Below are 27,550 nucleotides of genomic sequence, written 5' to 3' on the forward strand. Positions count from 1 at the left end.
TTTGTCTTTCGGAGCTTATTTATCCATATTGTTTTGATAGTGTCAAAATGAAAAATCCATTGACAAAAAAATTATAACAAACAGCTTATAATACAATGACTAATTTGAATCTCAAGATGGAAAATCGAGGAAAAAAAGTAACAGTTCAAACAGAACTGAAAGGTAATTTTACTTATTTCAGATAGAAGACCCTTTCTTAAACATTTATAATCCAAGAAAGTATCTAAGCTGCATCATTATGTTCCTGAACACCTGTATCACATAATTGCATACTTCTTTTGAAAGTAAGCACTTAAAAAAAAAAACAACATTTACATCTATCAGCTTACTTACCTTGACACATCTCCTGGATATCAAAGACTCTGAGTGGTAGAAGATATAGGTACAAGCATACATTTCTTGCCACCTACCCTTTCCACGGGAAGCTAAGTAGATCTGACATTTAATTGTCATCACAAATGTTTCTCAAGAAGCGTTGCTGGGTTGTAGGTCAGAAGGTGCCTCATATTGGAAAAAGAGGAACACCAAGCCCACTTTTGGAACAAGCAGTTGCAACATTACTGTCCCTTCGGTGACATCTAAATCAGTCATCCATGGACATTTGGACATGGATGTTCATGGACATGGACTCTTTGTTCAGTCCTATTCATCCTGTCTTGTCTTCTCCTCTAGCATACTTTACCAGTTCTCCTTTTTAAGCTTATTTTCCCCAGTTCTCTTCCTTTCTATATACTTAATTCACCTTACTCCATCTACACATACTTTACACTGACAACCTAATCCATCTTCTCTCAGTTCAGACTCTCATGAGCCATCACTGCTTTTGGCTCAGAAACATTTACGCTCAATTGTGTTCTGTAGTTGTGTACTCTAAAGGTATCCTCTACATCTATTCCTTATGAAGCACTTCGCTTGTACCAAACCTAGTTCACACCCTTGTTTCTTGACCTACAAAAGCAGAAAATAAGCAAGAAAGAGGAAAAAAAAACAAACACAGTTCTAGAAGCTACAAGTGGAAATTATTCTAACAAGAATCATACATCAAGCTCATGCTTTTTATTTCTTCTTCACAATTTGTTCTGTCAATCTTCACCCATAACTGGAGTCATTTGGTCTACAGCATGAACATTAAATAACAAGCAGTAGCTATTCTAAAGATACTGTTTAGTTTTGGAGCTTAGCTGGCCCACTAGGTTTGGGATTTACTTACAGCAGAATTTAATTAGAAGTAGATTTAATCAGCAAATATACAAACAAAGGTTTTGTTAAGCTTTCTTTCTCACAGACGGCTAAACATATAATTCTATGGATATCAGTTCTTTAGTTCTTTTCAGTAAAGTAAGAAACATGTAAGAAATCCAGTGAGGCCTTAGTAACAGAATCACAGCAACTTTCAGTTTCCAGGAACACTTGCCTCTCCTGCTACTTCCTTGAATCTGAACATCACAAAATACTTCTTATTCGATCTGTTCTTTTATTTTTTTTTTGTTAGGTTGTTTTTTGTTGTTTGTTTTTTTAGAAAGCGTGCCTCAAAACAACATCTCAGAACTGTGCAAGAACATAATTTTGAGGTAGAAACAATATATTTGTAATTATGAGAGGTCTGCAGAAAAATAATCCATAAAGCTACCAGCATATTCAAGAAAAGCAAATGTGAAGATGCCTTGCGTAGTGTGCTGATGTAAATTTATGAAAACAGTGCCAAAAGTTAAAAGACCTCATGTATTTTGGGTAGAGCAAGAAGACAGTGAATTCTGTTCTCTGTCCCAAACAGTGTATTTTGAGTCTTCCTTTCTGGAATCTTGACAGTATGCATAGTCTTCAACTGCTCTTTCCAATCCAAATTTTGGTTTGTCATTTCAGTTAATACCTGTGAAAGGTGACTGTTAGATACAAACGTATCCAGTCTACCCAAAGAACCTGGGTAGCAGAGGCAACCTGAGGTATAAGGTTCTTGAACATAATTCTCCTTGAATGGAGAAAATGAACACTTGAATTGTATTCTCAAATTTTTGGTGCTGAAAGTTTGATATTTCTACTGAAATTTGTGGTAGCTTGACGAGGCAGAGCACTGTTCTTTTAAAAGTGGAATGAATAAGTCCTTCAAATTTAATGAAAATAGTATCATCTTCCTTTTGTCACAGTTTGCAGGGATTAAGATGGCTTAGTGAGTCATTTGGTTTTTGGTTGTTTTCTGTAGGACAAAGGGGGAGTACTGGTGGCTTTTTAGCAAGAGTTTTGTATGGATATTTGATCTTATGCATCAATGCCTTCCTATTTTATGAAAGGTACCTGTAGGAAGACAGAAAGAAGGACTAAAGCTATCCTCGAGGGACAACAACCCTAAATGACAAGTATTTCTAATGTTTTCCTCCCACAGAAATTTCAAACCAGTGTAGCCCTCTGCCATGCCACATAGATGGATATAAGGATTGCATAGATGGACAAGCCAAATACACATGCATCTGTAAACCAGGATGGCAAGGAGAGAATTGTGAAGAAGGTATAGTCTCCAATCTCCTTACAATATCAGTTCTCAGGAACACAGTTACATATAAAACACTGAATACCATCAGATCTTTAAGTATACCTACAGTCACAGAGGTGTGAACGAATGCTTTCCTCTGAGCAGAGATTTCTGTTTTGATTTTGTTCTAGATATAAATGAATGTGAAGACTTCAATGGAGGTTGTAGCCAGCGCTGTTCTAATTTACCTGGAAGCTACCGTTGTTTATGTGAAGATGGCTACTTTATGCTTCCAAATAAACGGGACTGCAAAGGTAGGAAGTGAGTCTTAAGGAGAATTTCATTACATAACAGTACACTCACTGCCTATCAGCTAGAGAGGAAAGTAGTCTAGTAGTTCCGCAAATGTTTTAAGTCAGCAAAAGGTTGCGTTGCCCCTGACAGAAGCAGGCCTGCTTCAGCCTGGCTCCTCATCCCACCTCCTGTCTTACACTACTCCAAACATTTGTGCAACTGAAAAAGATTTGTGAAAAAGATGAACGAACTGAGGTGGTTAAAACAACACGGGGTTTAAAACAAAACAAACAAACAAAAACACAAAACAAAACAAAAAAGAATGATACCACGATACTAGATACCAATTCCTTATTAGAGCATTGTAATGGTTGTTTTAAACACTAACCAGTTTCTCTTATCCTTTAAGCATGCTGAAACAAGAATATTATAGAGTGGTGCAACCAGCTAACATTGTTCCCACTGAAATCCTCTCTGATAAACACTGATTTAGGCTTAGTCACTCCTAATTTGTGATGCCCTTCTTTTCAGAGTTATAAGTTCATTGGAGAATAGCTTATTAATGAATCTACAAATGCTCTTTATAGAGAGAAGTATTTCTCTTTCACTCACACAGAATAATTTTTCCCTGTACCTAAATGCGTTTATTATTATTGACCATGACCTACATGCTGCATTCTACTCCAGAAAAAAAATACAGTTATTAACTCATAGTTGTTTTTTTTTCCTGAGTAGGAATTGCTAAGTAACCTAATTTTAATATTTTTTCCCCCTGAACTGTACCAACAGTTTTGAGTAACATCAAATAACTCAAGAAGCCAGACCTGAGGGCCATCCGCCACTGTCTCTACCTTTAGTCTCAATATTTTTGTGAATGAATACTTTCAAATGAAATTCCAGAAGAACATAAGATGGCTGCTGTGTCAAATAGCAGATAAGCTGGTTAGAATCTCTGCAGTTCTTGGAAAGATGCTGGAAAAGTTGTCTAAAAAAAAAATTCAAAGAAAAATACGCTAACAGTTAATAACTCGGATCAACGAGACAAAAATTTAGAACTCTGATTTTTTGCAGAAGTTTTAGCATAATGCTTGGCTAAAAAAGAGCTAGTTCTTTTCAGTTAGTTAACACTAGAATCAGTGAGTAACAGACAAAGGGAAATAACCAGCTAACATACACACATACAAAAAAGTCTTCACAGAGAAGTAGAGCTTTACACTATTTTCAGTAGTGATGTAAGTACATATCTGACTACTGATCATTTAAAGACTGTCAGATTGGCAAATAATAGTAAGAACTAAACAGCCTGAGTACCAGTTAGGTCATCTGATAAACTGGATTTACATGTTTCCTTACATCCAACTATAAAATTGTACACCAAGAAATTTGAAGTCCACAAGGCAAATGTCAAAAAGTAGACTGTATCCTAGACAGCTTTGACTTCAAAAACGCTTTGACTCACAAACAGGTAACAGAATCTGTTCTCCCCATGCAGTGCTATTCCAACAACTACTACAAAACCATGGAGAAAACTAGAATGATCCTTGCATGTGCAAGTGGGAATTGAAGTACTACCAGGGATCTGTTATTTCTCTGTCTACAAAACATTTAGTTTGATTGATACGATATGTTATATCCACTTGTCACATCTGCATTTTGAAAACGACATTGAAAAATTGGAAACAACACTAAAATGGTTGGAAGGAAACAGTGAGTGACTTGAACACCTGTCAACACTGCAAATTCAAAGAAGATTGTGACATGAATTGATCGTAGCATGCAAGAAACTGATAGAATTATTTCTTGTCTTTCTGCATGCATTTTTATAAGATTTTATTATGCAGTGTGGTTTAGCTTCTAGGAAACCTGCAGACTCTTTTTCTCTTATTGCCTTCCTAGATGTGCATCTCTTTTCCTGTTATCCACAGAACACATGAGAAAAAGGTTAAAGGTAGGCAGGCAGAAAATTCATTTTTCACTGAGGGCATACAGAAATGCCTTTCACAGACCTCCAGAAGTCTTTACTGCTATAGTTATAGTCTGCTATAAAATCATGACAAACCTAGCAAGGAAAACAGTTTGCCAGCCTCACTAAGTTCTTACAGTTTTGGTTAGGGTTAGGAAAAAATAGTATGCAAGAGATTAACTTGTTTTTAGTAACTTGTTTGTATTTCTAGATATAAATGAATGTGTATTATACCCAAACATCTGTGGGACAGCCATCTGTAAGAATACCCTGGGGAAATATGAATGTGAATGTCCAGAAGGCTATACATATAATTTAACATCCAAGAACTGTGAAGGTAGGTCTTTCCCCTGTGCCACTCTCCCTATCTTTTTTTTTTTTCTCTTCCTCCTCTTTCCATTTTTGAGTCTACCGCTATAGCAAACTCTAGCATCTCTTCTAGTAGTGTATTGATTAATCTTCATATTGTTTATCGTGATATGACTCAACTGTTCTTTCAAGGGCCCAAGCAGGCAATATTGTGCAGCATGTGCAGTCACAGTGACTTGCTCCCAGGTATTCGGGAGTTACCATGTATTCCCCTGTTTGCTGCACGCCGAACAACTTCATGAGTTCATATGAGCAATGTCACCTGTCTTACTGTAGAGAGGACTTTCTGTCCTAGTTCTCAAACCAGCCAGCAAGTTTCATTCAGATAACTTGAAGCAACATGTTAAGCATCTGGACATTACTAGAGAGTCTTATACCCTGTTTTTAAGCATCACTACAGTTATAAGGATGGAATATTTGACATCAGCCAGTTCAATATACCCCTAACTCAAGATAGGTTATAGAAAAAGCAATTAAAAGTACTTATTCGTCAATTCCAAACCAGCTGAGACACTTAAAAAATATTTATAAGGAGACAGTCACCAGAAATTAAACCCATACTTAATCTATTGGTCTGGAAAATCTAAACAGCTTCTCTGTATCCACCTAATAGACTACTTAGGTGCTTATTTAGTTCTCATGGCCGTGGACTCAGTCTCTCTGTCCTTTATATGTCCTTAGATTTAAGATACCAGAAAGAGCTTTTTACTGTATTTAGTGAAATTTTAAATAACATTAAGTTGTCTAAACCTTCCTTGGGGTCTCTAGGTATGTTGGAAACTAATCACATTAGATTTAGTTGATCTCCATTCTAAGCTGGAAGTGAAAGGATAACAATTGCATGAAATACAGATATATGTATATATATAAATTTTTTTATATATATTTTTCAAAGACCTCACATTTAAAGTGATAAAAATTCTCTATCCAGAAAAAGAGCTATCAAGGGGGAAAAAAAAAGAGCTACATCAAAATAATATTTTCTCAAGAGTATTCTTTTCTGAAATGAAAATTCGATAGAAAAACCCTCAAGGCAAAGTTCTGTAACAATTATGGCAAAGTTGAAAAGTACTGATAACTTGTGGTAAAGTGGCAAGAAGCCATTCTGACAAAGACCATCATAGAATAATCTTTTCAAGTACTGGAAGGATTTGCAGTTGTCCTACAGCATACTTTACTTCACTACGCCTGTTGTCAAAGTTTCTGTTTAGTACACAAATCAGAAATCAAATTTCAGTCATAAAAGAGAGAATGAGCTTTTAGAGTTTTGCTATGAATGGAAATTTTTGGTGTTGCCTTTAAGAAAAATACATCAGTGACTATTTTTTATTGTAAATGCTACTTCTATGTTACCGTCCAAACAGACACAAAAGCAGCTTCTTGCTGGCTATGAATCTTCTGCTCTGTGGCTTTTCATGCAGCATTCCTGTGACAAAGCTTTGCCTAATAGTAATGATTATATATTCAGACATCTGCTATTTGTCCAGTTACTACAGGATTAAAATTCTACTGACAATTTTATGTCCCATTTTTAACAACGTGCACTGGAATGGGAAAGACCTCACCATAATTAATCTAATTCTCACTACTCTCTGCAGATACGTGGGCTGCATCAAATTGAATTTAAGTATTTTTTATCTTTTGAAACTGGGATCCCAAAAGATTGCAAGATGAGGACATTTAAACCAGCAAGTTTTACCTCCTGGATGGAGAATAACACTGCTAAGCTTTCAGATCTGGTTGTAACCATATTAAATGAGTCATCAAATCCTATCTAAGGATTGTGTAGACAGACAGGAACGTAGCCTGCCAGAAAGACTAAATGACATTAGTTTTTCATTGCCATGTTACACGTAGGTGGCCAAATTCAATTACTCGTACTAGGAAAATCAGGTTTGCGTATAATTACATATGTATCTCTGTGATGACAGTAACAATAATGTGGAAGAGATTTTTTTTCCCCCAAGAATTTCTGGGAGCAGTTGGCTGCAGTTCTTCATCCCCACCTCTTACAAGACACTATCGGTAGAAAAAGTCTGTTTCATAGAAGTCATACAACTCTAGATACAAATCTATCTTCTCATACTTCTTGCAATTTTGATCACTTTGCAATTTTGACCAAGTATGCTTATTGTGATAGTTGGGCCTGGCTTTCGGTCAGTGCCTAGGAGATGAAGCATGCTAAAACCATATTTTAAAGAATTACTTAAATTTTGGAATGCCTCTCCCCATATTCTTCTTCCTTCTCTGGATGGGGAACTCCTTCTAAAGAGGTGACTGAACCAGTTAATCAAACAGGACAGAGCATATCTGCATTCCAGGTATTAGTCCTCCTTAGCACCTGGTCTGAAAATCTGAGACAGGGAATAAAACTTTCCCTTTCCCTCATGAACTGTTTAACACACACAAAATGCTGCTTACCTGCATCCATACTCTGGGGGAATGACTGTTTCCCTAGCAGCATGTAGAACGCCTCCCCTCTAGGACATGGTTTGCAGCTCATTTATGGCCAATTTTATCATACCTTAGCAACATATCCAAAGTACGTTATTTCAGTCTTCCGCTGAAAGCAGCTCTCTGAACCCAGGATGCTGCTCAGATTCATGGGTTTGCATGAGAAGCTTCAGCTGGCTGTTCAATGATGTGGGACTGATGTTTGGATGGATATGATGGAAGCCTTTGGAATTGCTCAAACAAGCATGCAAAGTTGTATTCAACAACTTGGAAGAAAAAAAAAGTAAGATATTTTTAGCATAGTTAAAAAGAAACAAACACCCTAGTCCCCTCCAGCTTGTGCAAGTCAACATTTCTATAACAGGACAATTAGCTCTGCATAGGAACATTCATTTGGACTGATCAGGGATTGTAGAACAACTGCTGAGGAAGAAGACTGATAACTACGCAGGAAGCTTGCCTATCCTTCTGCAGCTATCAGACACTCTGGAAGGAAACCTTACTCTTGAACATTAGGTTCATTTTGGTAATGGAAATTTACACCCCTCACGCCCCCAAGACTGGTACCAGTCTCCAAGTAATTGATTAAATTATAGAAATTTGTCTGTCAGGCAGTGTGTAATAAGCTTTCATAACAACTTCATAAGCTTCTGTTTTTCTGCATGCTCTGGGCTTGAGCAACGTGCTCAAAATGAACTACTGCTTTCAGAGAATTCAATACTCTGTTTTACTCTATTGCTACAGGTTAGTTAGTACTTATAGTTTTACTTTTGTACTGCTGGGTATTCATATGCCAGAAGCGGTAAAGAATCTTCCACAGGGAGCAATGCCTCCTGAAGTGTCTGTACAGCATCATGCTCCTCTGGGAAGGGCTTAGGAAAAGAGTTGCTTCTTAGAGTCTCTACTTCCACTGCTCTTGGGAGACATTGAATGTTATGGTTTACTGTTACATCTCCACAGCGAAGCAAGCTATAGAGTTTTGTGGTTTTTTCCTTCTCTTCTCTGTGTGCTCAGGCCTAAGTGGATTTCCTACCCTATTCAGATCCCTACATGATCATACTGAGAATGAAATTTATTTTTCTCAAAACAGGCAGAACAGGAAAGGACAGAGAAAGCATTCTTCTCACCCACTGCATACTATCCCTAGGCTGTGTTTTGGAATTTGGCTCATTTGCATGTATGATAAGATGCAAAAAAACAACCTACCAAGCAAAAAAAAAAAAACAGCGACAGAACCAGCTTGACCTTTTAACACATCATTTTATAGTCTTAGTTTTAAATGGACATCACACCACCAGTCACCAGAAGTTATTAGAAAATGACTTTCACCACAGAACCCTTTGTACCAGGTTGATCTTGCAGTCTATTGGGTTAGGTAACACCCATCAAGACCATAAACAGTTTAATGAGTTCCAAATGGAAAGGAGTACACATGCCAAATGAAAGAGAGGTGATCTAATTGCAGACAGAGGAAATGGAAGGGTCAGTTGCAATTATGCACCAGCAAAACATTTCTTAACAACTGACCAGATCCTGCTGTATGACTAATTTGTGAGCATTATCTCTGAGGCATATGGAAAGAAGTATGATTCAAACTCTAAAATAAGCACTTAGATATTGCAACCCACCCTTTTATCTTGCTCACCTAAGTAGTGCTACAGGTGACAAAGGCCAAAATGAACGAAGAAGGAATCATGCCTTAAGCAGAGCATTGGTAATTTACAATTGCAAGAGTCTACTTGTATGTACATAGAGAGTAACACATTTCAATAGGTTAGCTTTCCCAAATCTGAGCAAAGAAAACCTCTTAACATTGGCAGACATTCACCTCTGAAGACTGCAATTTCAGGTACAGTCACAATTGAATTTATACATTTGTTAATTTAAAATAATTCAAGTTAAGGCCTTGCAACACAAAAGCCATCTGCAAAATGCTGTCAGATTAACTTTTTACAACATCCATTACTGTATTTCTACATTAACAACTTATTTTATCCCCTTACCTGAGATACTGGATTCATGAAGCATTTGAAGGATCAGGGAGAAGCAGGAAAATCTCCTCTGTGACCTTTTCTGCAGCTGTGTACCTAAGATCAGTTAGAATTCTAACAATCCAAAAAGCTTCAGTCATCAATTCTCCAATTATATGTTAGGAACTACCTTTCGATGTGCATGAAACCTTTTGCCAGAACAGGAAAACACTATCAGCAATACTTGCTGGTCAAAGATTTAAGGCCTTGTATACATCTTTTTGACCCAGAATATCCTCAGCGAGCTGTCCCAGGGCAGGCAGTGGAACCACGTGCAGAGCAACTGATTTGACCTTGCTGTTTTTAGAAATGCCATGATTATAATGCAGAGAACTCAAAACAAGAACTTTTATCATTTCCTTCCAGGAGAGAGCACTGTCTTAGTGAAATGGAAGCAAGGCAAGTGGTGGAGCTGGGTGTCAAGTTCTACACAGCTTGAACATACTACAAAGACAACAACAGATTTCTGTATTGCATCCTATGCGTTTCAGTAGGAATATCCAGAACTTTAGTTCTGGCTGTATTACCTGTAGTAAGGGACAGTACAGCTTTTTCTTTTGAGATGAATGTGCAGGAGGGAGCGTAAGCCTGAGCACAGTTCCCTTGCAGTGGTCATTTAAGGAAAAGGTGAGGAAGATGAGACATTTTAATAATAAAGGACTTTTCATCCAATTACAAGGTCCTTTTCATGAGTTGTTGCCCATTTAAGTAATGGAGAAACTGCATGCACTTGGAGGCTGAGCAGTGTACAAATTGTAGTTGTAACTGCAACAACAGTAGAAATCAGAGTAGCATCCAGACTGCAAAACATGGTGTACTGTTTTGGAAGGAGATTATGCATGGTTGCTGCAAAGTAGCAGATTTTACAATAAGTGTTTTTTTTTCTTTCCCTTTTTTCTCCTCCCCTCAAGCAACAGCAAAAAAAAAAAAAAAAAAGTATTTTAGTCCTGAAAAAAATAACAAAATGGAACACTTAAAATTCACACGCTATTACAAAATTGCTTATTCACACTTGTTTCAAAACAAGTATTGCAGTTTCTTTAATCTGAGGACCCAAAGCACCCTCAGAGCTTTTATCCAGGAGAGATTTTGCTCATTTCTGTATTAGAAATGTAACAGTTACATTGGCTTTTTACATAGCCTTTCCTTTCTAAACTATTATATATAGCCTGCAATATTGAAAATGAAGTTGCTGTAGCTTTCTTACAGCTTAAATGAGATGGATCTGCACAAATAGATGCTGTCTGAAACTTAGTTATTTGTAAGATTATTGTGTGTTGTTTTAACACGTGTTTCTTTTAAAACACGTATTTTGCCCTGAAATTATTTTGGTCTTACGTGAAAAAAATCATGTCCCTTTTCCACACAGTTGCTATATAAATTCTTAATAACTCTAAATTATGTTGATATCCATTGGGAAATGAAAAGGTCTGATGCAGAATGACATTTCTGCCATAAATGGTAGTGATTTGTTGAGGTCTCTTGCACTAATGCAACCACCTTGCAGCTCAGCTTCTTACTGCCTCACAAATCAGACCAATTTTCCCCCTGCTCTGCACACAAGGCCCTTATCAGATTACTAGGGCTTATACACCCAGCAGGTAATTCTGGATTGTACATTTTACATAGGAGACATCTGTTAGCATTAGTTAGCTTAGCAGCAGTCACCTGTTGGATTCATGTTAAGCTGTAGAACCCATCTTGTCTATTATTCCATTAAAGTGTTAGTTTTCAGTCTGAACCATGAATAATCTTAATAAATCTTTCTGTATGCTTCTATTTCTCCTAGATATTGATGAATGCACTGAAGATATTTGTGCTCAGCTTTGTGTAAACTCTCCAGGAAGTTATAGCTGCTATTGTGATGGCAAGACAGGGTTCAAGCTCTCTAAGGACATGAAGAATTGCGAGGTAAAACCGCACTATGTAATATTCCATATGGAAAATCAAAGTTGGGTATCTCTTGATGACAGGATGAGTTAGATTCAAGAAAGTAGGAAGCTATTTGAGAATGGATTCAAAATCGCTGAGAAATGCTGGGGACTTTGAGCTATGGTTTGGCTCACAAAGCAGACCCAGTAGGGATTTGGATGCCATTCAGTTCATGCATGCGCATTTACAGGAATCCTGTCAAGAAAGACTGGCTTAGGCAAGCTTCTATTTCCTGCTGCTTCCAAAATAAGCTCCAGCTTTTTCCTATCAAACAAATAATTCCTGTTCAGTTTACTCAGAGACAAAATACTCCGATTTGCCCATATGTTCCTCGGCTTTCCTTAGACTGCACAAAAAGTTTTCACTTGCTCTTTCAGAATTACTCTTTTTTTTTTTTTTTTGATCCAAACAGGCAAAAAAAAACAAAACTGAGCTGGATTGTTTTCCACAGTTTTCATCTGCAATAGCTTAAGAAAAAGCACTTAGTAAAACTTGCCAATCGAACAGCACCTCACAGCCAAAATAGGCTGTTCATGCTCGGTTTATTAGTAGCAGAAAGTTTAGAACTCTGGAGAATCCCAGTACAGGGATTTTCTTGTGAATGGTTCTCTGTATGCTCTGAAAGGTTCAGGCAGGCTGAGACTTGTTTTACGAGGTAAGCTCAGATAACTGCCAACAAAAGAAACACCTCTAACACACTATAATAAAACTGGGCTTAAACCCAGCCTGAACAAGGTCTGGTACAAGTGCTAGCATGTGCGTATTAGAACTGGTTTGTTCTTCCTGAAATTTTATATCTGAACAACGTTGGTATTCATTACATTTCCTTTTCCTTCTTCCTGAAAGAAGAAAAGTATCTTCTGGCTTCATTACAAGTTATTTTTCAATATGGTTATTCAAAAGTGATCAACTGTCTATCTGGAAGCTAGATTTAAAAGCTAGTTTCAGGCCTCTAAACTGGAAAAAATAGTTTAATCGGTTGAAAATATATGCAATCCAAAGACTAGTTATATTGGCAGACATAAAATGGAGTTGCCGTAAAATTCAGGAGCACCTCTATGTTTAACAAAACTGCTTCATCATGAATACATGAGTCAGAATTCGGGTACTCTACTTAACTGTTTACCAAACTAACAAAAAGCATATTTTGAGAACAGAAGAGTCTTCCCGCACCTATTCTTGTTGGTTCTGTTCTGCAGGACTGCTATACTGCCATCGTATGAAAATTAAACAAGAGGTCTTTTGAGGGATAATTTCAGATCAAAGATGTTCTTAAGCTCCAACTAGTCAAGGACACAAGTAATCTAAAGCCTATTCTGCAAGTCTTCCTACCTTATGCAGAGCATAGGTACCTGTATCTAAAGCAAATCTGAGTGCTTTACTTTTAAGACAAAACTGTAGATATTAATTATAACATCAGTTTCAGAAGACAAAGAAATCAACATCATCTTAGAAGGGATGGTTGACATTTCTTGAACAAATATTTTACTAGTTTAAATTTGCACTTAATGCCTGTATATAAGGTCTGTTTAAATCTTCAGGTAGCTGAAAGAATAAGAGCAATTCTGTCCACATCCCCCTCCCCCCTACTGCAGCTGGCTGACTGTGATTATTCACATTTGACTTTGGATCAAGTCACTTAATTCCAGTTTCACATACTGCTTTAGGACTTTCAGTTGCCACAAATACTTGGCACTTCTCTTTTAGACTTTTCCTGAAAACACACTGCTTTAAGAGCTTCATAGCTCCAGTAACAGTTCTCAGAAATATTAATTCAATGCTCTTCCAGAAGGAAGAGCGTTGATTGCATCAACATCCCTTTCCAGAGCTCAAGAAAGACAAGTACATTCAATGAACAGCCAGACAAAGATTTTGTATTGATCTGTTACTGAATCTACTTGTAAACTGCTTCTTTTTATTCCAGGTAAATGATTCTAGTAGTACTAGAAGCTGTACAGATACGAATAGTTGTATATCAGTAATGATAAAGAAAAGGTGATTTTTGTTAAATCTGCTTAAGACATTGCTCTGGCCCCATTCCCTTCTAAGACCTGATCAGGTTTAGATTCCACACAGCTTTAATAATGGAACCAGGCAGGACCCTAGCAGATGGGTGTCATCAGTCCCTGGTGACAGAAAAGGAAATGATGGAAGATTAGAATTCTTGATTCAAAAACTGAATATTTAAATAGTTACAATCCACCAGGACTGTGTTTCAACCTCAATTATCCTTCAACAACTTAAATAAATGGACTTTTCAAACAAAAAGAAACACACTATTTCATTTGCAAATAGATATTCAAGTTAAAAATAAATTTAAAAAATGAGGTAAGCCATCCATTGCTTAAAGAAATAACAACAACAAAAAAGACTAATAGGCAACAACAGAAGTTACTTCATGGAATATCACAATGCAACATTAACAGCTTTTTTCTTCTCTATTATTTTCAGTCTATTCCTCTGTGTATCCCACTGAACCTAGAAAAGAATAATGAACTGCTTTACCTGGCAGAACAGTTTACAGGAATTCCTGTTGTGAACTTAAAGTTTAAATTGCCAAATGTCACCAGGTAAGCATTTGCTATTGATAAAAGTATGCCTGGAAATCATGGACATTTTTTTCCCTTAATTTTCTGAGGGCGTAAGGTACATTGCATGCAAAAATTATACCACCATCTCCCCATGGATTAAGATATTTTTATATGGAGAATGAATTAACTCAGGTTCCTACATACACCGTCACTTAAGGGAGTGCAGAGTTGTTTGAAAGCAGACAAGAAGAGTCAGTTTGGAGTCAGTTTACAGCATCTCTTACTGACTGTACTGTGTCCCTGAGACACCTAATCAGTGTAGACAGCAGCTTTCTTATGTGGCAAAACTAAGAGGTCAGCAGGTTTCTTCCAGACACCTCAGGAGAAGGTAGGAGCCACTAGCATCTGTGTCCCAGCCAGGGAACAGCACACAGCTGGGGCAGACATGCACCACTGGCACGTGGTGTGATCATGTATATGAATAAAGAAGTTGGAGTCTTCCAGCCATTACAGACCTGGTTACAGATGCTGTTGGTAGAGAAGAGGTATATGGACTGGGAGAAAGAATTCAGACAAATCCAGACTTAAGCGGGCAAAAAACGGAAGAGGTTTGAGGACAGTAAATATAATAGGCAGTAGGTCCCATTGGTTCGTGGAGAGCAAAACTGGTGCATCTTTGTGATAGAACCTTACTCGTGAAAGAAAGAGCAGGGGTTAGGAAAGGTGGGAGTCAGTGATGCAGATACAGGAAGACATTTAGAATTCTCAGCATGAAATTCAGATATGGTAGAAGAAAAAGTTACCGTATAGCTTCCATTCTCATCTATGGGTATGGCTCCAGGTTTCTTAGTGGTGCTACTTCCTTTCTGCTTTGGGTAGAAGCTGCATCCTGTTACACACACACTGCTGAGAAACAAAAACAGGCCAAGGCTCCCCCCATCCTGTTCTTCCTTTCAGTGTTCCAAGGACACTGATAAAGTGCAGTACCTTGTCTACAGCGCTGTCTGTGTGATTTCCTTTACAGCTGTCAGAACAATTGACAAAGGTAGTGACCTCTTCATTACTGTTGGACTTCTTCACGGTGGTAGCTGAAATTGCAGCATTCCTTGACATACTGAGCGAACAATTTCAAGAGTAACAGCAGCAATAGCCATTGAGCTGGTGATCCCCAGAGCCTCAGAATCTTACAGAGAGACATAAATAGTGAGAACTTTTTCCTCTGCCATTTTTCCAAGTTGACCTAGCATTAATGCTCTCCTGAAAGACCTTTCGAAGATGATAAATGTTTGACACTATCTTAATAGTCTCCGTGTAAATACAGAATGATTTTCTGTAGGTCTGCATGAGAGACTGACATCTAGTGGACAAAGAGCAAGACTGGGAGTTAAAGTGAATCAAGTTCTCAATTACAGCCCCCATACTTGTTTCTTTTATTGTCTTCAGCAAATCCTTACTCCAGTGTGCTTTGTTTTTTCCTTTCATGCTAAATCTGTTTTATATAGCCCAGAAGTTCTAGGAGAGGAGGGCTGTTCTCACTGTACTTATACTCTCTACTACTGTAGCCTGTACCGTAAATCATAATTGTACTATGTATATATTCAACCAACTGCCGAGGTCCAGACAACAAATCCTCAAATTAAAGAGTGCTGTATCAAAGACATCAGTATCTGTAGCAAATTGCTGGGTCATAATTGTTGTAGGGCAGCACTTGGTAGCCCTGTTGAGCTAAAGCATGCCACAGATCATGTGTTTTTCCCCATATCACATCTCCATGCAATGCAGTAGGGATTTTATCTCTATCCTCTTACTAAAGTGGATGTGATATCCTTCACAGGCAAAGCTCATAGCAGATTTGGGAACTGAACCAAGGCTAATTCAAATCCCAGCTCCAGGCATTAATCTCAAAACATTTCCCTGGATTCAGATGAACAACATTAGATTCTGCATTTGACTAATAACATCCAAATACTGCAACTGCTCAGAAACAGAGTTACCAAAAGGTTAATATCTATGAAATTCTTTTTTTTTTTTTTCCTCCCCTAAAACCTTACTAACAGGTTTTCACAGGCTCTTCAGTACTTCAGTTTTCTGTCTTTATTAATAAGATTCCTTCTTCACAACTCAGATTTTCAGCAGAATTTGATTTCCGGACATATGATGCAGAGGGAGTTATACTCTATGCAGAATCCCTTGACAGCACAGCATGGATCTTGCTTGCTCTTCGTGATGGAAAGATTGAAATTCAATTCAGGAATGAATTTGGAACAAAAGTCACCAGCGGAGGAAAAGCCATTAATGATGGCCTGTGGCATATAGTAAGCTGGGTTTACCTCTCTCCTCTCCTTCCTTTAATCCCCTATGAGAACATTCTGTACTGTATGAAGAAACTAAGCAACTGTTCCAAGGGCTTAAAATGATGCCCTCAAATTCCAGATTTAAATATCAACCAAGAAACTTGTGAGGATGCCTTACATCTGAGAAATCATGGCATTTGTTCATCATTGATAATGAGAATTAGCACTACCTGGCAGCATAAGAATTATTCTTTGTAGTCATGAAAAGGGAAACAGCAGATCATTAGCAAGTATGATTGCAAGGTGAGCTGAACAATAAGACACTTGGCCTAGGAAGATTTACTTTTGGTAGACCAGAAACCTAGCTTGTTCTTCAAGCTTGCATACCTAAGGTGAAAGGCCTTGCTCAGGTATACCATCTATAAACGATAGCATATTATTAACACCAGTAAGTTTGTTTTTAAAGGGGGCCAAGAGAAGCTAGAATTCTGCACAGACCTGCTTCAGTTTAGTACAACTTGCATGAGATAAAAAATCTACTTCTATACCTCACAATAGCAGGAGCAGGTGTTGAGCCCACTTTGTCCCTGTCCCACCTGGAGATTCAATCCCGTGCAGCAGGTTACAGCGACATGAAGATGTAGATGGGATGTAGAACAACTGTAGAAATGAGCTTCTTGCAAGCTCAGTAGAGCATAAAGCAGGCTGACTAATCAGCTAATCAGTGTTTTCCTGAGGGTAGGGTGGGAATAAAAGCACCCAAGTCATCCTCCTATGCGGTGTCCATGGAAATGGACAGTTGCTATGATTCAAGTTTAAATGTGCTATAAGTACCGAATACATTAAAACTATTTTACAAGTCAAATATTTAGAGGTACATAAGTAATACTTTCATACAGGTATATAAAATTAGCATTTAAGAGTATTCTAATTATGTGTGTGTATACATAAACATTTCTATTTAATTTTAGATATCAGTTGAAGAACTAGAGCACAGCATCAGTGTAAAAATAGCTAAAGAAGCAGTGATGAACATTAACAGCCCGGGAACTCTCTTCAAACAGTCACACGGTTTCTTGGAAACTAAGGTGTACATTGCAGGATTGCCTCGCAAAGCAGGTGACACTCTAATTAAGCAGGTAACTAAAGTAATGTTGATTAAGACTTACTATTTTTGTATTGTTTCTTTAACAGTCACACGGGACATAGTAGCAGCTTAGAACCCATTTAGAAAATGAAAACAGAGTTACTAACCATGTTTTGAAAGTAAATATGCAGAAATCTCTGTACACTATCCTCAGTTACATTTCAGTTACAAAATCACAGTTCTTAAGGGCTAATCTTTCAGAATTATGTTGCTTGTTTTGTAAGATAGCCTTAAGATTCCCTAAAACACCACCACTTCTGCTGCAAGAGCATTTCAGAGCGATTCATGTGTCTGGTGCTAGCTTTTGCCATGCTATGGTATAGAAATCACTATGCAGGTGGCACAATAAGCTTTCATTTTTACTAGGTTTTTCAGTAGCTGAGGCTAGTCAAGGCCAGTGATTCACTCAGTCTTCCATTCTCTGCAGCTCTGTCTTTTGATGAGGAGGAGTACAACCAACTACCTGCTTCTCAGTCCAGGAACCCTTAAAATAACTGACACACTAAATAGAGAGGCAAAAAGTAACTGTACACTAGAGACTATGCTTTTTTAAAAACAAAAACAACAAAAAAAAAGCACTCCATTTTTGCTCAAAAGTGAAGCAGAGGGAAAAAGTATAAAGCAATACAACAACATTCCCTTACCTAACAGAAAGTAATTTCAGGAATTTCTTTATGCTTTCTTACAAATAGAAGACAAAAACCTTGAACAAGGAGCAGGAGTAATTATCATTGTCCTACAGGTATAGGAAAGCTGTGGTGATCTAAACGAAAGGACAGCATGAGCATTAAAATATAAGCAATTTATTTTGTACAGACCTATAACTTCAAAATGGAAATAATATTAAATCAGGAGTGCCTTTTGAAGGCTGAGGTACTTACTGCATGCCATTTGTTTTTTCCTAGCCTCAGTTCTATGATGTGGTAACTATAGCATTGATAAGGCTATTTTATTAGCTATAAGTTCATATGCAAAGTAACGCCTCATTACTAATTTGTTTTAAAACAACTTTGAATTCAAACACCTAGTACTGTAATTCTTCTACAGATTAACCCTCGCCTAGATGGCTGCATTCGTGCCTGGAACCTAATGAATCAAGGACAGTCAGGTGTAAAAGAAGTTATTCAAGGAAAACAAAGCAAACACTGCTTAGTAACAGTTGAGAGAGGATCCTTCTACCCTGGCACTGGAATGGCAAAGTTTCAAATAAACTATAGTAAGTATTTTTCTGTCTATTTCTATACCTTTTGCTGCAATGGTGATGGACTTGTTTGTTTGTCAAAAAAAGAAAAATAAAAAAAACTAAGCTATTTGCTTGCATGAGGATTTTTGATCCCATTGGTGTTGTCCATTTAATTTCTGAAGTGCTTTAGGTTAGGAAGAATATTCTTCATTTGCAAAAGATGAGGAGTATTGAACATATTCACTATAAAAAGATCTAATCCTGCCCCTTGTTTTATCAGTGAAGAAAGCTATAGTATTACCGACAGAAAAAGAACACTGTGGATGAGGAAAAGGATCACTGATAGTTTTATGTATGTGGTTTTGTTTCTAAATGAACATCATATCTAGAGGTTTTGAGTGTATATCTTGTTCTTTCCTGAATCCAGAACTTTCTGCCCTAATTTCAAGTTTTGCAGTCCAGAATCCCCTCTGGGTACACTTGAGAGCCCAAAGTGAGGCATCCCTTGAGTATCAAATCTTGTTGTCATTACATACTTTAATATCCCAGATGCTATCCTACCCCTCAATCCCTGTCTGATCCTCAATCCTTTTCATCCCAGGACTTGCTATTCTTTCCAAGGGCTTTTCTTTAATTTCTCTAGTCCACTTCAAAGGATGTGTACAGCTTTTTATATCCTATGTTTCCAACAAACTCATGAGAGGTTTCTATGCCACTGATGTTTACTCATCTTTCCTCCCATTCATTCACTAACACCATGCTGCCATGTCTCCTCCTGACTTATTTCTTTGGGGCTGCTCCCACACTCTCACCACCCCTGCGTCTTTCTGTTCTCATCCCCATCCCATCCTCCACCCCAAATCTGAATATGACCTCAATTCATGTGCTAGGATTTCTGCTTCCTGAAAAAAATACTAGAAATCAGTTTAGATGAGACTGGGGAAGGGAAGGGCAGATGCTGGAAGAAAAGATTAAAAAAATGACAAATAGTACTTGAAACAGTAATTTTTGTATTAGCTTGACTATGAATGCATCATCTGAAGTTATACATGTATTTGCACCATCTGCATATTTGTTTTACCCATCTGCATACTCCCATTTTGACAGTAGAACTGCTTTGGAATGTAAAAATGTGTCAGAACTACCAATCTTCTACTTAGTGGCAGCAATTTATGAGTAAAGTTGTCTTTCCAGGTATAATCTTAAACTGACCTTTCATGAATGTGGCACCTATTCCACATTGGACCAGAGAAAACAGGAAAAAAAAAGCATTCAGTAAGAAAACAAGATAAGGGAAGAAGCAGGATTTGAGTGGTATTTTTTGTTTTGTTTTTAGAAAGAAATATAAGTTCTTAAAAAGAATTATTAATTCTTAAAGTTCCAAAATTCTTTTTTTTTTTTCTGGAGATGAGTACTATTTTTTCCACAATAGGAGCAGATGAAGTACTATTTTTTTTAACACCATATTAATTTTTCATTAGCAGATAGATTTATTAATTTCAATCTTTTCTTTTAAAACAGATAATCTTGACAGTGCTGAAGATTGGCTAGTAAATGTGACTATGACTATTCGCCCATCCACAGACACTGGTGTTTTGTTTGCCCTGGTTTCTAATGAAACAGTGCCTCTTGCTTTGTCCATAGTGGACTCTAACTCTTCTGACTCACAGGTGATCTTACAATTATAGCAGCTCAGGGCTCAAGCATCATCTCATGTATCACACCTCTCATCTTTGTCTCACTTAACTCGCTACTCAGCTTTTGAAAAAAAAGTCAAACTGAAAAGAAGTTACTTACAACTTACATGCAGTGGAGCTGGAAGGCTGAATTAATATTTTGCATGGCATTTAGATCATACGTTGATGTGCAGAAAATATATTACTATTAATGATTGCTACAGCAGGGACCAACCACTAAGCACTACATTAGGTAGTATCCATTATGCCTTGTCTCTCTAGCCTTTCCTTCCAAATACACAAAGCAGAAAAGTGAATATGACAGAAGTAGTCATGATATTATAGCAATGGCAACAATAGCTTCAATTTATAAACAGATATTTTTGTTCTTACAAAAATCTTTGTTCCTGTTTACACGTTGACATCAGGTATCCCAAGATAGATCAGGTATCCCAAGATAGATCATGATAGCGCATCATAGCTAATCCATGCCTATGCCTGAAATAAGAACGTACAGCAAAAACTGGGTTACCTTTGAAGTTGTAGCAATATTGCCTTTAAAAGAAGCAGGATTTCACCCTCAGAACCATAGCCAAAGTACTTCCCCACCCCCCCGAGAATATTCTCACTTACAAGCTTCAGAATATAAATTAATGGCTTTGTTTACAAAGGTGATGGTTATACAGCAACTATCAACTTCAATATCTTTTCCAACTTAAGGTAACAATTTTTAAAACACAGCTCTAACATACCTTTTCTTTCTACTTTCAAGTATAAAATGTATCAAAATTAAGTGTAATTTTGTGTTAAAGTTGTGTGGCATCTTTTGTGACTCCACATTCTTCTGTTTAGGAAATAATTGCGACCATTGGAAATATCACTGTAGCACGTCTGGAATCAAAGAAGTTATGTACACCCAGAAAAGTGTTGGTTGGACTTGTAGTAACCAAGCAGCAGCTTGAACTGTCTGTTGATTCACGTACAGACCAAAGCAATTCGGAGCAGCTGTCTATCCTGCATCAAGCAATGATGACAGATGTTGTTACCTACTTGGGTGGCCTGCCAGGTGAATTACCTTTCTTTTTATTCTTTTATAGAAGCCTGATTCCATTCAGCCTTACACGAGTTGGACAAAACCTACAACTGTATAAGAAACTTTTTCCCCAAATGCTCCTTGTTTCATCCAGTTTATGCAGCTTTTGAGTGAGTCAGCTTTTCAATAGGAATATCGTTAGGCCTATTAAGAGGCATGAGTCTCTCTGAACAGGTTTGGATTTGCAATACATTTTGCTTTATTGAGCTGGGGACAAGTGACCACTGTGTTTTCTGAAATGCCATCAGCTGGCACAGTTTAGAAACTCTATCAGGTATGTAAGAAAACTGACATTTATGAGTAAATTAAGTGTCAGAGCTGGAGAAGGGAAAGTCCAAAACACAGTTTTAACAATTACACTCTGGGCAATAGATGACTGACAATCTTCATGAGACAGAAAATATGTTAAAATAGCAAATAACATTTTGTTTAAAACAAGCTGCAAGCAAATACCCAACCTTAAGGCAAGTACAAACAGGAATTTTATAGAGGAAGTGTACACACGCTTATTGGTAAAATAGCTTGACTTCAGTGTGAACCATGCAGAAAAACAGCATTGCCACAGACAAAGATTTTTCAAAGCCTGAGATTTCCAAACTTGAAAATCAGTAGAGCAAAGACACCATGGTTACAAGATGAAGTTCCTACTAGCAGAACTTTTTAAGTCAAAATTCCTAGGGAAACCCTTAAAATTTTGAGAAACACAGTTTTGAATTGACATCCATTTTACTCTTAGGCCACATTATCATAGCACTGCCCCAGATAAAGCCAGTCTTCTTTATCTGCAGTGTGTTTCTTCTGCAGGAGAAGAGTACACAGGAGTAGAAAGAGATGAAAAACTGTGTGTCCCTTGGAGATGATCTCTTTAGGCATTTTTTTCAAGGTAGCATCCATTAGGGAAGCTCGAATTGTGATTCCACCATCTAGACTTGCTTGTCAGAATAAATGCAAAATATTTAGGGTGGCACAGTAGGTACCACAGCTTCAGTCTGAAGTGGTAGTTGCCTCTGCATCCAGGCACATATGCTGTGATTGACTTCTCTACAAGTCTTTAAATAGTGATAGTCAGAAATATAAAGATTCAGTCCCTAAATATGCCAATTTTTCCTCTGATTTCATTTTTGACTGGATGTGCAATGTCTGGTAAACCAACTAACCAGGTAAGTTCAATTCAAATGGAAACAATAGGATGAGAATATGCTAATGGTACAGTACTGTCAGATACAGGTAAGTGTCAGTTTCTGTAATGCCTGCTCACTGTTCAAAGAGTTGAAGACTGTGTTTACTTAGTAGAGGTGAATCAGTAGGTTAATTGAGCCATAGTAACTTGACTGACTCTGGTCATTTCATAGCCCCCATCACCATTGCGATATTTGTCATTCTTCCTAGTACCCTGCTAACACTGATGCCTTAAGAGTTAAGACCTTGCAAATTAATAAAAAAAGATCTGTATGTAAATCCAGTATCTACTTAGAAGTAAAAAAAAAATCCCACAACAACAACACACTTCACAAAACAAACAAACACCTTATCCACAGGAGCCTCTTCTGCAACAATCTCTGTTGCGAGGAAAAAAAGTAACATTGGAAAGTGACTTTAAGACTACACCAACTCATTGATTTCTTCTAACTCATCTCTGAAAGTCTCTGGGATTACTGAGCAGTATAGAAAGGTAGGTAAGGATTCCCATGCTGAGCTAAGTGCACAGAACTGTATGGTCAAGAGACACCTAACAAAAACATCTGTTTTTCATGAAAAACAGAACTGCCTATTTTTGACACTTGACATTTCTTCAAACTTGTAACAATGCTGGAAGTATTCCTTTTTGCTAATTAATTCAACACAGTCAGCGCAGGCTAAATGAGCGTTGCATAGTTCTGTGACAGCAGCACGTTATCCCTAAAGCCAAAAGAGCAGGACACAGTTATAGAGGACTGTATGTGCAGTACCTCAGCTTGCAACAACAAAAACCACAAGGAAGCAACGTTTCATGTTCTCTGGACCACAGCAATCTTTTAGGAGAGACAGAACGATTAACACCAGAAAAAAAAGATGATGCTCTTGATGTCAGCTTCTAGGTATCCTCATTCTGGTTGCTGAAGGTACTCGGATCTCCTTCAGTCTAGTTTGTAATGTGGTTGTACCCTACAGCCTCACAGCAAAACCTGCTTGGTTCTGTGCTTTACGTATTGTGTGCTGGAAGCACATCAATGATATGATGTTACCATGACCTAAAGAATAGCTAAATGAGCAACAGATAAAGCGGGTCTCTCACAGATATTTCACTTGCAAGAAGCAGTAAGGAAGCAATAAAATGTGTGCAGTTCCCAGGGGTGCCCTTTTTGAGAACTTGCAGATTTGAATCCAGAGTAGCTTTCTGGCAGAAGTAACATGGTTCTTTCGGTGACCTCTAAACCCATAAACATCTGTTTGTAGGTCAGGAGAAGAACAGTGCACTCCAGGAAACATAGTATTAGTTCACTGTAGTTAAAGCAGGAAATGCTGCTGGGAAACACTTATGTATAGTTTTTTGGTTTCTGGATGGGAGAAGATTTGTAATGCATATTTCAAATGTTATCGACCTTTCTCAACTTTGCTGACTTTATCTCAAAGAATCTTAAACAGAAGGGAGAAGAACTTAGTTAAAAAGTTCCCTGCCAAATTACTGTTTTCTCCCATGGAGAACTAATGCAGGGGGAATGCAGTGTTCCCCATGATTTTGCTAATCTGAAAAATATATAAGATGTTGCATGCCTTGCCCTAATTGAATGTGTTTCTGTGCAGATGTTCCTCTGGGTGAAACGTTAGTAACTGCTTTTTATAACGGCTGCATGGAGGTGAAGGTCAACAGCAGACAGCTGGATCTGGATGAAGCCGATTTTAAACACAATTCCATTAGATCTCACTCGTGCCCACTGATTATGGAGTAGCCATTCAATTCTTAATTTAACTTTTTTTCCTTTCAGATATAATTTGCATAATTAGTCTCATGCCATAATGAAGCCTGTACTATTTTATTCAAGATGTGCCAGGAAAATAATCAACGGCATGTTTTTCCTCCCTTTTATATAGAATGTGGGTGAAAAAATCTCTTCTCTTTTCAGCTGTAAAGAGACATAATCAAGATCAAAACTCCGCGAAGTGTTCTTTTATCCATATCAGGGATAAATCTTAAAGCCAGAATTATCTTCCATGTTCAGAATATGCCCTTGATATATTTAGTTTGGAGAGAGAAGTTTTACATCTTATTTTCATATATCAGCACAGAGTTACAAGTTGCAAATTTTGGCAGCCTATCTGAATCTAAACAAAGCCATTCTCTTTAAACTTTTCCAAACGTAATATACAAAGAGAAATCTCTACAGGTTTTGTAGTACGTGCTTTCAGTAAAGGAGAAGGTGCCCTGGAATCCAGAGCCCAAGCTCTCTGTGGACATGTTTACATACTGTACCAATGCTGATAAAGCAACTTCCAAACGGAAATATTTTTAAGTAGTTTAACTTTTGAAAATAGCTCTTGTTATATTGTACCGACTTTAATTCTTCTGTCAGAGGAACCCAGCTTTAGACCGTTAACAGAGTTCTGGATCAGATCAGGTAATTTACTTCCAAAGTGGATTAAAATACAGCTGAGGCAATTTTAGAAAACAGAAAATTGCATGAGGGAAGAATCTCTGGTCTTCATCATAAGAGAAGAAACTGGAATTTGATAAATAAAGCTGAGAACTTGCAGCAAACTTTTATTCCATTTATGACAAATTTCACTCCTCAATAGGAGCACCCTCTAATGTTCCATTGTATTCCCTTTACTTAGGTTAACCTCGCATTCACAGAGCCCTCAGAAGAGACTTACTTGCAAACCCTCTTGCAGGTATTTCTGACCTACTTGAAAGCCTAAGTTTTGCTAGTAACATCCGCACATAAAGCCATATTCTGCTCAGCCAAGTTTAAAAGCACAGACGATTAGAAGAGTATTTTTCTCCTCAGGTGTTCATTTTAAGCATTTCTAGTATTTCTTTATCATTCTTAGAGCATTCTTCCACTTCCAATCTCATTTTAACACAACCAGGAGCTTCCCTGTGCAGCTCACCTAGTGCTTTTGATAACCCCCAAACAAATAAATAGCAGGAGAATTGCTGTAAAGCAATGAATGTATACCCCCATCAATCAACCAGCGAGACACTATCTGTCAGAATTTTCAACCTGAGGTTTGCTTTCTTTGCTTGAGACAATCAAGTGGAAATGTACGTACAGAAGGATGGATTGTGACAATCGTCATTTTGAGGATTGCCTTTCTCCACAGATACTCCTAGTGACATTAGCAAGGTTTCTTTCATGGTTGAGTACTCACATTAGTACATCAGCACCACAGAATCTGAGGCCATCTTTCAACATTATTGCTGTGAGGTTATTGCTAACTTCGCTTCCCATTTGTGCCCTTTAATATAATACAGTGTTTGCTCTGACTTCCATGCCAGCCAGCCTCAGAATGGTCTCCAAGTCTGTTCAGCATGGGTTTCTATTTAGCTGCTTATCAGCAGGAGTTCCACACAGCTGACACCCAGGGGCTAATTGCCAAACTGCTTCAGTTTTCTAGGATGGCATGAAAAACAAACAAACAAAATACCTGCATTCATTTATCCAGACTGTATGGAGGGGAAATAACTGCAGGAAAGCATCCCTCCATGATCTCTTCCCATCCCCACAAACACATGCATCATTTGAGCCTAAGGCAAAGAGTAACTCTACTGAAATAAGCAGGTCTTGTTCAAAGTGAAGCTGAATTGGGAATTTTGACATAAAATACACCTTTAACTACTTAATTTACAGTATCTCAACAGCACCCACTAAATTTTGCAAAGCCCTCAGTAAGCTTTTTTGCCTTGTGCAAGTACATACAGAATTAGTTTGAGGGGAAACAGAGTAAAGTGTCAGCAATACTACAAACAGTTATATCAATCTGTGTGAACAGAAGAAAAACAAAGAAAACATTTTTCAAGTGGGATTATTAGTATTGACTTGGAATTAAAGAAAACAAAAATCATTTAAGTTTCCCACACAGACACCATTTCTTTTTATTTTCATGCAGGAATATTTTAGGATACTGTAGTTGTAATGAAACCTCTGCACTGTATTTTGGTTTTGTTTTTTAATGTAAAAGTGCCTCCCTATTGTAAGAATTAAATAAAGCAGCATTTGCAATTTTCTTCTCATTTTAAGTTGTATTTGTTTATCTTTGTTCATTTTCACTGTGCCGGACTGGTTCTACTGGTCAAATGGTTGATTTAAGGGATTGTCTTCAGTATCAAAGAGCTCAAATTAATGTGCTATCCAAAGAGGAATCCATGTTCTCTAGAAAAATATTTGAATTTACTAATTTTTTAATATTGCCTGAAGAAATTAAGCTCAGCTTAAAAGCATATGTGGAAAAAAAAAAAAAAAAAAAAAAAGAACAATTTAAGTTATTAATTCCTATCTTCTCTCCTTTATCAAATGTGTTTAATTTCATTTTTAGGCATAATCATTTCAGGAAGGGCTGTTCAGCATTTGTACAGCGGGAACAGCTGGTACCTGCTCTGGGCTTCTTCAGCTCCTGTACACCAAGTGTTACAAATCTACATGTCCTGATTTCCCTGAAAATGAGATGTAGCCATGAAATTGGTTCTTATTTATACTAGAGAAGATTTCTGCTTATATGCCTGATCTAAAGTTAGCTTACATGCTTTAATGCCTGTGTGTCTCCTGGTGAAGATAACTAGCTAAACCGGGCGTGAACACCTTCACTCCTGTTGCTTAAAATTAGCTCTAGGGTTGTCATCTTCAAAGAAAGAGAGGCCAAGCTTTCTCAGACATTTCAGTCCTGCTTATCACTCAACAACACACTGATATTAGTCCTCCAGTGTCATTAGTCATATGTACATGCTTAGTATTTTGCTGCCTCAGCAACTGCATGATTTGAAAAAAAAAATAGATGTGGGAGCATTTCACATTTTGTCTGCCAGAAACAACAGTTGTGTACTAAAAAATTAGTTATCAGAAAAATTGTAAAAGCTAATACCAAAGGGATAAATAAGGTATCACTTAGTAAATAAAAGAACCGAGACGCTGAGATTCTGAT

The 27,550-nt window shown here is 37.5% G+C and overlaps 2 protein-coding genes across 6 annotated transcripts in view; one reads left to right on the forward strand and one right to left on the reverse strand.

Moving 5' to 3' along the window:
• PROS1 (protein S) overlaps window positions 1-26,645 on the forward strand; it is a 34,889-nt gene extending 8,244 nt beyond the window's left edge. The window contains exons 5-15 of one of the 4 annotated variants that reach the window (XM_068692905.1): window positions 2,381-2,503; window positions 2,659-2,781; window positions 4,936-5,061; window positions 11,367-11,488; window positions 13,961-14,079; window positions 16,166-16,355; window positions 17,306-17,473; window positions 18,529-18,697; window positions 20,186-20,334; window positions 21,193-21,406; window positions 24,218-26,645. In XM_068692905.1, the coding sequence (XP_068549006.1) occupies window positions 2,381-2,503; window positions 2,659-2,781; window positions 4,936-5,061; window positions 11,367-11,488; window positions 13,961-14,079; window positions 16,166-16,355; window positions 17,306-17,473; window positions 18,529-18,697; window positions 20,186-20,334; window positions 21,193-21,406; window positions 24,218-24,363 (1,649 nt within the window). In that variant the 3' untranslated portion in view covers window positions 24,364-26,645. The other 3 variants (XM_068692914.1, XR_011099617.1, XR_011099618.1) reach the window with 3 other exon arrangements.
• The window catches only part of ARL13B (ARF like GTPase 13B), an 87,432-nt gene that overhangs the window by 58,119 nt on the left and 1,763 nt on the right, over window positions 1-27,550 (reverse strand). For both annotated transcript variants that reach the window (XM_068692955.1, XM_068692945.1), the window contains exon 2: window positions 7,618-7,813. The gene's annotated coding sequence lies outside the window, so the exon portion shown is untranslated. The remainder of the gene's footprint in view (window positions 1-7,617; window positions 7,814-27,550) is intronic.

The sequence above is a fragment of the Anas acuta genome, chromosome 1 (genome assembly GCF_963932015.1).
Source record: "Anas acuta chromosome 1, bAnaAcu1.1, whole genome shotgun sequence".
NCBI lineage: Eukaryota > Metazoa > Chordata > Aves > Anseriformes > Anatidae > Anas > Anas acuta.